The sequence below is a fragment of the Marmota flaviventris genome, chromosome 3 (assembly GCF_047511675.1).
Source record: "Marmota flaviventris isolate mMarFla1 chromosome 3, mMarFla1.hap1, whole genome shotgun sequence".
Classification (NCBI taxonomy): domain Eukaryota; kingdom Metazoa; phylum Chordata; class Mammalia; order Rodentia; family Sciuridae; genus Marmota; species Marmota flaviventris.
Genome location: NC_092500.1, coordinates 143,831,363 through 143,846,211, shown reverse-complemented (window position 1 = coordinate 143,846,211; position 14,849 = coordinate 143,831,363). Strand labels below are relative to the sequence as shown.

General features: G+C 42.7%; 1 protein-coding gene across 5 annotated transcripts in view; it reads right to left on the bottom strand.

The window, feature by feature from the left end:
- Irf2 (interferon regulatory factor 2) overlaps positions 1–9,103 on the bottom strand; it is an 86,909-nt gene extending 77,806 nt beyond the window's left edge. Inside the window, exons 1-2 of one of the 5 annotated variants that reach the window (XM_071610504.1) lie at positions 8,927–9,103; positions 8,649–8,805 (exon numbers count right to left, since the gene is read on the bottom strand). Coding sequence is in view for 1 of the 5 variants with exons in the window: in XM_071610503.1 (XP_071466604.1) it covers positions 8,516–8,521 (6 nt within the window). In the remaining 4 variants the exon portion in view is untranslated. Of the gene's footprint in view, positions 1–7,382; positions 7,580–8,515; positions 8,569–8,648; positions 8,806–8,926 lie in introns of those variants that run through there. The other 4 variants (XM_027926842.3, XM_027926844.3, XM_071610503.1 and 1 more) reach the window with 4 other exon arrangements.
- Positions 9,104–14,849: the final 5,746 nt, after the last annotated feature.

The following is a 14,849-nucleotide window of genomic DNA, read 5'->3' as shown; positions in this document are numbered from 1 at the left end:
TTATACAATGTGCTGCTTCTATAGGAATTCCAAGCATTTTATTGTTTTAGGCTAAAAACATCAGGTAAGATTTTGTAGGGAGGGGCAAAGCAGACCCATGCAGTTATAACTAGAACAACCACTAACTGAATCCCCTAGATTTCTCACCACATCTTACTTCATTTGCTAATCCTACACCATTCACTAGGCAGCCACTGGCCACATGTGTCTACTGAAGGCAGCCACTGGCCACATGTGTCTACTGAACACTTGAAAAGAAGCTAAGCTGAATTAAGACATGTGGCAGGTGAAAGACACATTGGATATTAAAGATTCATTATGAAAAAAAGAATGTAAAATATCTCATTTGCATTTTTACATTAATGACATTGAAATGACAATATTTGGATACAATGGGATTACTATTAAAATTAATTTTGCCTGCCTTCTCACTCTTCTAGATATTTGTGTGGCTTGCGTTGTATTCTTATTGGTCAGTGTTACCCTGATCAATACTTTTTTTTTTCTTTTGGCTGTGCTTTCTGCATTCAGTCTCTGAACTCATAATGGTTCCACCCAACCTTAGTTTCACAACAATCCAAAAATATCTCATATTCATAAAGGGAGTGAAAGTGTTCTAATATTTTTTTTTCAGATCACAATGAGGCATTTGACTCTTCTTCAGTTGTGGGAAGTCAGAGTTCACAATCTGATTAAGTCTTCCTAAGAGGACCTGTAAAGGTGGGTGTGTGGGGGGAAATGCCCTAGCCTCCTGCAACATGGGAACAGACACAATATAAAACAGAGAAGGTAGAGGATGCAGAAACAGTGAACACTGGCTAGGAATATTTTGCTCTTCACATACCAGGAGAATTAGATCTGTAGCCCTTTGTCTAAATTAATTGCTTTCATCCAAAAGGATAATACAATTTCTTATCTCCTCAAAAGGATCAAATACTTACAACCTAGACTAGGTCCCTTGGTTAAGGTCCCAGGGTGTTAGGAATATCCCAATCTCCCTAGGTATTTATACTTCAAAAGAGAAGAAGGCTAGAGCTAGGAGACCTCTCCAGAGTTTTAAAGGCATACATCCTGAAAGGTTAGGGAAAGAACTCTGGATCCTTTCCAACCTGTCTCAAGAGCTAAAGTACAGGATCTCTTTCTCCTCTTGAGAAGGACAGTTGCTTTGTCCCAGTCTATGCAGTGAAAATGACACCAAAGGTCTATCAGTTTTCACAGCACTGACTGAGAATCTAGGTGTGGGGCATCAACACTGCAGTGTCACTGTGATTGTTGACCTTGTTGTAAATATCAGTAAGGAATTCATTTCTCCCCGCCTCCAGGTGTTCTGGATTTCTGAAGCATTCATAATTACTGTGAAATGGGGCAACAAGTCGGAACCTTCACAGTTCTTGGCTTGTCCCAACCCTTCAAGTAGCAAGAGCTGCATCGGGACAGCAGTACCTTCTGCACTGGCTAGTCGGAATCCTAGAGCCTGGATCTGAACACAGGCAGACAGAACTGGAAAGGGGCTAAGTCCAAGGCAAGGCAACACCCAAGCTGCTTTTCCTACTCTTCACATTTACCAGAGGTGGGGTCAGAGAGAATATTTCAGCATTGTCTTGAGAACATTTTTCTGGTTACAAGATTAACTGTGTTTGTTTTAAATTTGGAAAATACAAGGCGCAAAAAAGGCAAACACCCACAATCCCACCATCAAAATGATATGTTTTCTTTCAGGATTTTAAAAAATGTTGTATACACCAATACACACATAGGATTTTAAAACAGAACTAGAGGCACAATTTAATATCCTTTTTCCCTCATCCACCAACACAGATCAGACATATTTCCTCATATTTTAAATGCTGTTGGAAAACATTTAAAATTTTTTTTTTAATTTTATAAACTCCCTATATTCTGGATGGGCCATATTACATGAGTCCCTACTGTTGGATATTCAGGTTGTTTCCAAGTTTTCATATAACAAAACCTCATTCAATAAATATCCTCATGTATAATTTTTTTATTCCCACCTCCAATTACTAAGTAAGGTCCTAAAAGCAGAATTACTGCAACTGAGTTTAATGTTATTAAAACTTTAAATGCATAACACTAAGTTAAATTCAATGTATAATCTCAAGTATAGAATACCAAGCTTCCAGATAGTGACCCGCAGTACCCTATTACAGTACCCATAGTTCAACCTTAACCTGTGCCATCTATTAGGAAAGCACAGTGCATTTTATTTTCCTAATTTCCTACATAGCTCCTGCCATTGACAAAAGTAAAACAGCACTAAGGAAAAGCAACAAGGGGAAGGGTGGAGGGCCTAAGAGAGTTATTACGATATTTCTGATTAATTTTATTCACATGGATCTTCCCCTGGGGGCCTATTGTTGCCTTCAAGGGCAATTTTAGATGGAGTTTGGAGCCTCACATCATGGGTAGCAATTCTTCCATCTCCAAACAATACTTCACCCCCCAGTACCTCTAAGGTGACTTAAACCATGCCCAAGTGACAACCACTCACAACTCTGTGTTTACTTGTATAAAGTCTGCTCCCAATTTTCCCATGTTTTTCCCATTCTTGGGATAAAGAAGATCCAACTCCAAAATCAAAAACAGAGGGTCCGCCAGTATTTCCACCAGTCCCTGAATTATTATTAATTAACTACTAATTTGGCTTTCCTCACCTCCAAAACTTTCAATGACATTCCTGAAGAGACAGCCAATCTACCTGATCTACCTGCCTGGTGGCCTCTTCTCTTCCACTCAAGGAGCCAGAGCTACTACTTATTCTGCTCTCAACCTGCTTTTCTTTTTCATCGCCCATCCCCCAACTCTCAGTACCCTCCCCATCCTATTCCATCACCTCACTAACACCATTTCCAGGTGTTAAGACACTCACTTTTCCCTGCTGTAATTTTTCTCATCTTCTTCAATAAATCTAGGGTAAAGAGAAGAAAAATACTCTTTTCAAAAATAATATGTTAGATATCGCTTGAAATAAAGCAATTTGTATGCAGTTTTGTCTCACTCAAAATGTCAACCTCATGAAATGGAAAAGTCAATAGGCTTCTGAGCTGATGGGGCCAGGACAGCATTTTCCATCTACAAAGCACTTCTTTGGATCCTCCAAAAAAAACCTGATAATCATAAGCTCAATAAGGACAAATTAAAATATAAGCTCATTTTCCTTTGATCACATTAAGTGTGCAAGTATCAAATGCTGTTACACAGAGCAACAGATTGCTAAGTATGCTTGAAAGAAATTATTTATGAAAATTACATAGCAAGTAGTTAACTCTCAAAAATGTTTGTTTAATGAAAACTACTGGACCGGCTTTTATCACACAAAATCCTAAATTAAGATTTTCATTGAACTAATTTGCTCTTGTCCTTGAGATAAAAATGTTTAGAACATACCATCAGAAGTCCTGTTTCTCCTATGAAGACATTCTTTGCTCAACTCTAGTTCTTTCTTGCTAATGGAATAGAATACTAAGCTGTTAAAAGGGGCTATAAGCCAGAATAGGATCAAAACAAACATAATTCTCTATGGCCTTCTGGACAAAGAGACAAACCTGTAAAACAAAGTCCTTGCCTTTTCAAAATGGAAAACATGAAGTATCACAACCATAAAACAAATACTGTTTTTGTAGTACAAGCAAGGTCAACATAGGCAGAGCCTATACAAAGTGACCACAGGTCCCCTGTTTAAAACATTAATTCAAATACGAAAACATGTTTTCTGCATGGCATGGCCTCTGAATCAATGCAAAGACCAAAGATTTGGCCCTGGGAAAAGATTCCATGGTTCTCCAGCCTTGCTCTGGTCACAAACCTGAGGGAGACTGTGCTTAGGGATCTGGCATAAACTGGGGAAGAAAAGGTCCATAGTGGGGGCAAGTAAGGCCCCTAAGGAGTGGAAGGGGCTCTACTCAGTCTCACATCCCTATGGTTCTGCGTGGTTTCTAAAAGCTCCCTCCCCTAAATCACTTTGATTAGGCACTGTCCTGTAAGGATGACAGGACTCTGGCCACATTTTGCAATGTAAAAATGAAGGTCCCAAAGGAGGAAGTGACTAGGTAGTTAATAAAAGAGCTAAAAAGTCAACTCCAGGCTTCTAAGTTCATGCATCTTCCAGTACAGAGCCTTGTACTCAGCTGTCTGTCAACAAATATTTAATAAATAAATGAAATAACAGCATGATGGATGTGTTCATTTAACAAAATGATTGCTTAAATTACTACATTTAGCAAGTTAATTATTCATTTAAAATAATCCATGGTGTCCCTGGATCCACAGCAGAACTCAAAAATTCTGAAGGTAGGTCCTCCACTGGTTTCAGTACCTCAGGAAGGCTAACCGGACAGAATTTACCCAGCACAGATCTGCCCAGACTATCTGACATGCCAACTCTTTACATTTGGCTGGAATGGGATAAAGGAGACTTGTGATACTAGTTTTCTCAAGTCAAAACAGGAGTTCTGACCAGAAGTCATTTGTGTCTCTTGAGTCACAAAAATGGGCACATGAAGGCTTCCTACATAAACACAACTTCTTTCAGGGATAGTCTGTCAAAACACGGAGTTCATAAGAGGTTAATCAATTTAAAGGGACTTGAGAAGGTAAAAAGCTGGAGCCTACAGGCCTGCTGCTGTCCTGAATCCAGAGAGGGCCAGGAGTCCTCAGGACAAGGTTACTACCCAGCATTAGCAGTCCAAGGGATGGATTTCAGGGTTATGTATTTCCCTTAGCATTTTATAAAAAATATTGGCTTCAGATTAACTCTGAACCCTGTCAATAATTCACCATCCTTTGTGAAAAAAAAAAATCAAAGTTTAACCAAACTTCCTTACCTCTTTTCCACCAGCCACTCCCAATGTGAGAGCCAACTCCTCAACACTGCCACTGTGCATTAAGCTGACATTCTATACCAAAGATTGATCCACCCAGGCCAAAAGAAGGGCGGAGATGGGGCAGAGAGAGATGGAAAGTCCTGACCTCCTACTCATGTGTATTGTCCAATACACATGAAAAGAGTTGGTTTTTATTATTAATAATAATTGAGATTTCACAGCTTTTTACTTTTATAATTATTTTGTGTTTTATATTACATGTTTTAAGAATACACTATTATATTTTTTCACATGTTATCACGTTATTTTCACATATTATGGTATTGGGCACAGAAGTAAAAAGTCAATAAATGCAAGTTAACCAAGTCACTTTAAATATGGTATAGCAAACTACTGAAATCAGCTAAGTGCGAAACTGTAGTTAACAGACAATGAATTCAAGAGTCAGAAACATGGTGAAGAAAATTCAAACTAAAGCACAATGATGCTTGAGAAGATGTTTTACCTGATATAAAGAGGGAAAATGTACAGATCCAACCACCGTTATTTTTCCCTGATCTCCAGGGATAAAGCCTAACTTTTCTTCTACCAGGAAAAAAATTCACTGATATTTTGTCACTATAATAATTTCCTGGTACTTTACATATAATATTTATCTTATTGTTTAATTCTTTACCATTACTTACATACTCTCAGAAGAAGTAAAATGCCTTTTTGTAGGAAATGCTATATGAAAAAGTTAACATCTGATCTAGTCACAATTTCCTGGCTTTTTTTTTTTTCCTTAATAATTCTCAAAGTTAATGCCTTCACACTTGTAGATTGCTATAACTTTAGGCACTATTGTTTTATACACAGTAGCTCAACTGCTTATAAAAGCCACCCTATAAATACACAGTTAAGTATTATTATTACCTTTCATAAAACTAACTCCAAAAGGTAATTACTGTATTTATTTTTGTTGCTGTTGATGATTGATAGCTCACCAACTAGAATGAAATCTCTATAGAGTGTAGTGGCTGGCTTTCTTGTTTTCGGTTGAATCTGCATAGCCTAGTACTGTGTCTGGCACACAGTGAATATTCTATGAATATTTATTAAATGTATAAATAATCCCTTGACTACTTTAAGCTCTTTTTGGTAGAAGGCAGATAAGAGAACATGACCCAGATATCACATTTATAGTTTAGTGGTCCGTTCACTATCAAAAGGCAATTATGTGAAAATGCTCTAAAAACATCATAACTTATACTACTAGATAATGCTGAGAATAAAAATGAAATGTCCTTCATAGCACAAGAAAATCAATACATATCAAATGTCGAACATCCAAAGTTTCAAATTTTCCACTACTAAGTTCAAATCACTTTAACTAGCTCTGGGATGTTAAATATTTGCCTAATAGAGTATTTCAGAAGGCAGGCAAGAGAAAAATAGGGCTATAGTTCATAGAACTGTCAGGACTTACAACTCTTAGTTGACCATAGTTTGCTTCAGATTTGACTACAAAACCTTACTTTTATTATGATGACATTTTTACAGGTAAGTAAGTCTGGAATATGTGAATTTCTAACTTTTGAAGGTCAACAAAAAAAACTCATTGAGAATGAAATATGTAGATGTTTAATTTTAAGAAGCAGTTACAAATCATGACAGGAACTCTTGGATGGAAGAAGCCAAAATCTAACTTCTTACACAACAGGCAAAGTTATAAATTATAATCATTCACTAATTACAGTGAAATTCTGGACTTTGCTACATCAATCAATAGATGTTCCAAGGTTACACCTAGAGATGCCTGTTTAAGTCCTAAATATTCCATCTGCAGAAGTTGCCTTAGAAAAAACAAGTTTTTCCAGGATATTTTAGGTTTTTATTTTTTCCCTTTCTCCCCACACCCACACCCCCTTCCCCTAAAAAAGAAAGAATGGGAGTTGAGGAAAAACAGAGAAAGTTAAACAGGGTCACCCTCGAATCCCAGGCAGGGAAATGTGCGTCTGTGTAACACGAAGACCATCCACCTTTCACAGGCAATCTGTTACCAGACCCCTGTCTGCACCTGTCCTGAACCACCAGAAAGTGCAGGCAGCTTCGTTCAAATGTTACTTGCAGACGATTTGGAAACTAATAAATGACTGCAGGCTTGACAGCAACCTTGGTGATTCCTGAAAATTCACAACAGGAAATATAACTATCCTCCACCCTCACGAGCCATTCATCAAAAGCAGACCAAGTCACAGCCACGGGGAGGCCAGTGGCAGAAGCCAAGGGCCAGCAGCACTTTTCCTCATCTAGACAGAGGCTGCATTTTTTTATTCCATAACCAAAGACAAGGAGCACTACCCAGTGCCCACACTGGAACGAGGCTGAAGGCGGAGGGAGCGGGTACTATGTCCCCAAGTTTCAAACACTACTGGGTTTGAAAGGAGTGAAATCCACCCGGCTAATATATAGCAACCTCGACTGCCAGTCCCAGGAGTCAAATTTACAGCCCATCACCAAGGGTCCAGCCTCCACCGGCTGACCCGGGCGTCTCACCTGGTGCCTGAACACAGTCCTCGCTCCCGGTTCGGGCTGCCAGCCCTCCTTCCTTCCCTTTCCTCCTTCTAAGGGGCGAGAGGGTGAGGGTGGCAAACGCACCAAGACCTGGGGCCAACGGGAGACGCAGCCGCGTCCCGGGGAGGGGATGAGTTACACCCAAACCCTTCGCACTTGGAAAGGCTCTCGGAGCGGCTCTCCGGTGCCGGCCCCCAGGCCGTGCAGCTGGGAGCGGGCGGGCGCCGCGATTGGCCGCGGCCGGCATCGCTCGGTGGGCGAGCCCGGCCGGCGAGGCGGAAAGGAAGTGGCGGCCGCGGCTTTGGACCAACCATGTTCGGCCGGCGGGCGAATGTCACCCGGCGCCCAGAGGGGGTCGGAGGGCACGGGGCGGGCACTCACGTCCCCACCCCGCCGCCGCCCGCGCCCCAGGACCCCGAGGGGACGCTGGCCCCGTGCCTGCCCGCAGGGCGCCACTTGGTCCCCCGAGGCTCCCCGCCCCCACCTCACCCGCTCCGTAGCCGAGGCGGGTCAGGCCCAGCGCGCGAGGCCGGCCCGGGGGCGCCTGCGGGGACCCGGAGGCGCCCGGCGCTAGGCCGCGGCCGGGGCAGATGACCCCTCGGCGCGGCGCGCTCCCGGGACGCGCCGCCCGAACCCCTCGCGCCCCGGGACAAGTGCAATGACAAAGCCCTAGAGCCAGGCCGGACGCCGGCCGGCGGGAAGGAGGACGCGACGTCCCTCCCGAGTGGCGGCGGCCCAGCCCCCAGGAAGCCGGGCGCCTCGGCCAGGCCCGGCGCCCAGCCCTGCGCGGAGCCCGCCCGCCGGCTCCAGCAGCTGCCACCGGACGCCAGCGACCCTACCCTGAGCCCCACGAGCGTGCGAGCCCTGGGACCGCCTCGAGGCGACCCATTAAGTTTCCTTTGGCCGCGGCGGGAGGCGCTCCTCCCGGCCCCGGCGCGGGCAGCAGGCGGCGGCGGGTGCCTGCTTATTGACGCTGGGGACTGCCTGGAGAGAGGCGCCGCGGCCGGGCACCGGGAGGGACCCGCTCTCCTTCTTGGGATCTGGTGGCGGCGGTGGCTGTAAACACACACAATTTTGTTTTAAATGAGGCCCGACTCCTGCGGACATGTACCCACACACATGACACCTGGGGCGCAGAATCACACAGAGCAGGTCTGTGTCCATGGAGCCACCTCTCCGCATCTGCAAATCCAAAAGTGAAATTAAACCTCCACCAACCTCCTCCTCCTCCTCCTCCTCCCTCTCTACCTCCTCCTCCTTCTCCTTCTCCTTGCAGCCTCAGCAGCCCCAGTAGCAGCAGCAACAGCAGCAGAACCTGCTTCCCCTAAAATCAGATGATCCATAATTGCGCCGACTGTTCCTCCAAAAATCGGTATTAATATTTATGAACCTCGGCATTTTCCGTCTGCAAAACATCGTGTCAAAGCATCAGGTCACGCATACACACACAGCTCTTTCCAGTCCCCATAAACATGCCCTCGAGAGAAACACACGCACAGTCACAACTATTATTTGAAAAATGTTACCTCTCAGTGTGCTTTTTCACGCTACCAATACAATTCCGCAAGGTATAAGTGTTGCTAGGGTGTGTGAAATGGAAATGAAAGCCCGTCAGTTGAATAATCGCAGGAGCAAAACTAAAAGTTACTCCCCGGCTTGCCTGAGAACAGTCCAGATCGAAAGCAAAACAAGGAGAGGAAACTGCGAAGAGCTGAGGCTGGAAATCCCCCCACCCCCCGCCCTCCTCCCTGCCTCGCTCCCTCCCTCGCCTCGCCTCCCCCTCCGCCCTCCTCCCTCCGCCCTTCCTCCCCAGTGTTTGTTTCAAGCTTGTGCAACCGGGAGGTGGAGGCAGAGGGAGGGCGCGAGCGGCCTGGCCGCGAGGTGCGGAAGTTCGCCGCCGCTGTTCATTGGCAGGCAGAGCCGCTTTCATCATTTCTCAGAAAAGTCAATTTCATTTTCACTTCCCCACGGCGCGGCAGCCGGAGCAACAAGCGGCGGCGCGTGAGTCTGTTGCTCGCGCACTGGGGCGCACTACCCCGCGAGCGAGGGCTCCGGGTGGCGGGCGCAGGCTTGGGTTCGGGCCAGAAGCCAGTGGCACTAGAGAAGGAAGGGAGGTGCCAGGCTCTCCATCTAAAGAGTTACCTGAAGGTAGGGGAGGAGGGCACCTGGGGAAGCCAAGGGTCTCTAACCATCCTGTTAGTACTTAACTGCTGTTTAGAACCGCTGTCCGGAGTGAATGAAAACTCATCTTGAGTTTCTCCCCAAAGGAATGAAAGGAAGAACCTCCCTGAAGAGAGTGTTTCTTGCGTCTTTACCTTTTAGGAAACTTTTTCAGTGATTGAGAGAGTAAGTGGTTTAAGGACCAGCCCTCTCTGCCACCACCTCTGTTTGGGAGGTAGGACGATCCTGAAGGCCTTGTACTAGTAAGTGACATCTGTGCAGGCAGGCGAGTGGTCCCCTATGCCACAGAAGTTCCATTAGTGCTGGATGAGTCCGGCCCCGGGTGACTTACTTTTACTTCAAGATGCCTTGATTTATTGGTTTTGGTCCGGGAAGGAAGTTTTATACTGTAGCACTTCCTTCCAAGTTCCGATTTGGCTTCCTAAACTTAACTAGTTGGGCATCTTCCGCCTGCTTTCCATACTGTACAATTAGAGATAAAAGACAGAAAGCAAGAATACAGATACGTGCCTGTGACAGGTGCAGCAGCTGTCACCTGTTAGCTCAAACTAGTACAGTTCACTTGGGACCCTTTTTAGTGACTTACTTTAAAGGATTTACATTTAGTTATAAAAGCCCCTTCCTGGGAGGTCACAGCCATCTATGTAAACATTTCCTAAAAAAAAATAACTCCACCATCACTCTTTGTCACAGAAATACTGAATTCTACTAACTGGAAAAAGGAAAGTTTCCAAATATGCATGTGTGGCAAGGAAATAGCTGAAGGTTTCAAAGTCTATCTTATGGCCATGGTCTCAAAAATAGATCTCACATAGGCACTTATTCTTTATTCCTTCTATAATAACACTTGCTCTCATAGTTCATGCATCAATCACCATAACTATGTGTAATCTGTAGGACCCTTAACACTACCCATTTAGTAGTCATTAGTCATTCTTTTTCTTTCTTTTCTTCTGTACCAAAATTATTGCCTGTTTTCCCCGGAGGAAAAGGGCAGTGGAGAAGAAGAGAAGATGTGCCTGTTGTAAACACAATCTTTTCCTTGTTTCAGTAAAGGGCACTCCCCTACTTATGGTCCTTGATAAGCACAAAGAAGTTGCTCACAGACTCCCCAAACACACACCAGATGTTCTTGATGTTTTCCTTCCCATAATATACATCCAATCAGTTGTATTCGTAATATACATCCAATCAGTCATATCCTATTGACCTGTTGATGCTATGCCCACTTTTCTACGCCCGGCCTGCCCCTGAGGAACTGCCATGAGTTGTTGCAGTTCCTGGGAACCATGCCTCCTGTCTTTCTCCTTGGACTCCTCCTGGCCTGCAGCCATTCTGTTTCCCAAGTTAAGTAGAAAGTCAACTTCAGTGGGCACCCCTTAACGGGGTACCCTCTTGCCCCTGCAAGAGTTCTGTTTCTGTTCTTCACACTTGAATAAATCCTACCTCTTTGACTGTTGAAAAAAAAAAAATGAGGAGGAAGGAAGGAAGAGAAGGAGAAAGAAAGGAAGATAAACTTAGGTAAAGCCCAATTCCAGCCTTCTCTTTGCCCCTTAAAAACCTCTCAGCAGCTCTCAGAATAAAGCAGTATTATTTGATAAGACACATAAAGTCCATTGTAATCTGGTGGCAGACGACTTCTGCAGTCTCATCCCCTGCCATTGAACCCTGTGCAAACCCCTCACTTGCCAAACCAGCTGCTTTCCTGTTTGTGAAAGAGCAGAGCCATTCTCCATTCTTTGTTTTGTCTTTAGCTTGGGACCCGGCACATAGGCACTCAAATTCTAGAGAGTAAATAATTACTTGCTCTTTTCTTCACGTTTTCATTAAATATTTTAGGCTTTATCTGAGAATTTGTTTTATATTTTAATAACTTTTTAACAGGAATGGAACTGGTATTTATTGTATAGAATTCAGAAAATTTTAGAGAAATTGTAAGAAGAAGATAAGCCATCTAAGATCTCGCCAATTGGGAATAAATCTATTGATATTTGTACACATTTCCTACTAGTAATTTTTCTAAAGGGCCATTTCCTATTCTCATCTGCTCAGTCTCTCAGCATCATTTAATAATGCTGATTGTGCTTCTTATTCTCCGCAATGCTTATGTGACATCCTTCTGTCCTGTTTCTTGGCTGGCTCCTCTTTTGCTGCCAGCCCCCTAAATTATGGTGTTTCCAAGCATTCTATCCCCAACCCTCTTATTTTCTCATTCCACATGCTTTCTCTTTGGGCACTCTCATACACGCCCAAAGCTTCAAATGTAACTACCAACTGTCCCCAACTTAAAATCATTCTACTTACGATTTTTCAACCATATGATGGCAAGAAAATGATAAGCATTCAGGAAAACCAAGCTTCAAATGCTGAATGTTGATCTTTTCCCGGACTAGCAATATGTGGTATGCTGCTGTCAGCCAGCCCGAAATCCCAGTCAACCACAAAGTCACAAAGGGAAAGGGTCAATTCCCTTCAGTGTACTGATTGTTAAGCTACTAAGTTTCCATAGGTTAGGTGTATCAAAAGCATTTTCAATATACAGTATTTTCAACCCATAAGTTTATCAGGACATAACCCCATCATAAGTCAAGGAGTATGGAGTATGGAGTATTTGGAGATGACTCCAAAATCTGGTGGATTTTTTGTTTTGCGATACTAGCAATTGAACCCAGCAGTGTTGTATCACCAAGTTTTATCCCCAAGTCCTTTTCTTGTTTTTTATTTTGAGAGAGGTTCTCGCTAAATTGTCCAGGCTGGCCTTGAGCTGAAAATCCTCCTGCCTCAGCCTCCCAACTACCTGGGATTACAAGCCATGTGCCACTTTGCCTGGCTAAAATCTTGTTCTGAGTTCTGAGTTCTGGACACACAGTACTCCCTAGACATTTCTCAGGTGCAAAAAATTATACATGTCTAAAACTAAATTCATAACATCTTTCCCCATAACCTTATTTTTGTCACTTCGCTAACTAGCCAGGAAACTGGGAGATTTCACAGACTCCTTGCTTCCCAAGCCCCTGGAGCTCCCTGAGGTATGGGTATTGCTTGCAATTTCCTAGGCCCCTAAACTCATAAAAATAAAATGAATTTCATTCTGTTCTTATACCCTTGATGACATGTCACCGCAAACCAAAGGTGTAAATATGACCCCAAACATCCACATGGTATTGATATATATAATAAAGAAGTATTTCTTAGCTCTTTGATGAGATGCACAGAGTCCTAAATGTCTATGGTAAAAAGTTCAAAATATAAACTTCTGAAGTATAGGGGGGAAAGCACATTTGTCCCTCAAGAATGTATTAACAAGCACCTTAGTCCTTATAATATAAACACTGTCATTTGAGCAGTCTTATATAGTGAAATTAGAATGCTCTCAAGAGTACAGCATGTTATATCTCACCTGTGAAATGGAACATTCTAAGAGACCTACCTGGATATGTTAAGACTAATTTCTTTTCAGGGAAGTTGGGTAAGAACTATGATCACTTGAACAGGGTAGTGATATCTCTCTCATGAGTGGATCTTAAAATGAAGAAATGTAAAGATAAACTCAGTGAACTTTAAAAATGGGCTTTAAAATTTTTATTTTTCTAATAATAATAGTTAAATAAAAGAATCATTCAAGTAGCAAACATTTGCTGTGTGCCCATGAAAAATTGCTGCCTTCCAAGAGGTTTTTTTTACAGTCTAGTCAATTGACATGTTAACCTCCATTGTATCATCCCAGGAGTGGCCCAGACATCACCTCCACTTAAAATCATAGCCTTTGGAACTGTACATTAAAGTCAAGAAGGTGTAATATGATGGCACAATACTGAAGTGCCAGTATTTACAGCTGTGATTAAATCAGGGACCCATATTAGTCTGTCAGCTGCTGCTCCAATTTTCCCTGTGATACCACTGGTACCTCGCCACTGTCCTTGCCACTGGGGCTCTACTCCATGGTGCTATATTTCTCAGGACCATAAGATCATGGAAAATGTGTTTTTCACACTGTATCAGAGCAGTTGACCAATAGAGAATCACAGGTAATAGTCCTGCATTGCAAGGAACATTATTGTGAAATCCAAATTTGAATAAAAAATAGAGCCAAGTTAAATTCTAATTGAGGCAGTAGAATTGTGAAGTTGAAAAAGCCTTTAGTCAAAGTTCAAGGATCACTGGCATCAAGTTGCAGAAATTCTTGAGCATGTTTGACCACTACTTCATTTAATGGTTCCTTCCATTTTACTAGGAACTTGAAATGAGGATTATTTTGATGCAATTATTCTCTGAAAATCATGACTTTAAAATTGAGTAATATATTACTCAATCCTTAGTAATAAATATTCATTTTGTCCTGTTCTCCTGCAGGAAAGAAAAACACACACTCTAAAATTGCCAAGATTTCATTATTTATCTGTGGTATGTCTGCATGTGGTTGTGGTGGTGGGCAGGGGGAAGGGGGGATATGATCGTTTTTTCCGGTCCGAGGGGAAGACTTTCTACTTGGAAAGCTTCATGAATTGTTTTTTGGCGTAATTTCCCAAGTGGCTATAAAACAGTCCTTTTCTCTGTAGTGACAAACTATAAAGTATTGCTTTTACCTTTAAAGATAAATGGAGAAAGTGTCTATCACTTTCTCTTGAAGTTCTTGAGTAAGGACTTATAGGACTTGAGAAAATGCTTTCAACTATTAGAGATACAAATTTCAAATATATAAACCTAAATTCAAGCAAACCACTTGATTCACTGGTCGCCATATATTTGAAGAATTTGTGAGCTTTCCAGCCACAGCTTAGGAAGCTTGAGGCTTTTGCTGTTTTCTTCTTCCCCAAACTTTGTAGCATTTTGAATAGTACATCTTTATTCTCTTTACAAATATTAAAAAAATTTGCCAGTCAGCAAGGCAGATGTGGCATAAAACAAAGGACTGAGAATATTTTTAAGTTCTCTTGCATCCTCAAAGTGTCTCCAACTAAATCCCAAATGTGCATGACAATTTACACACTGTGCTCAGAGCTGCCATTCATCCTTGATGTCTCTTTGCACATCCTTTCCCACCATGATGCATGCAGATACCCTGAGAGCAGCTATGAGACCAGAGGCAAAAACAAGACAGGACCTCCGATTCTCCTGCAGCTTTTATCTAGTGGGGGTGATAACAAGCAAACCAATAAAATAATTACAGATTTGTATTTGAGTTCTGATACTGGGCAATCGAGGGTTCCTCTAAAGAAGTGTTTTAAGCCACAACTTGAGGAAGAGAAGTTTGGAATTAGTTTCCAA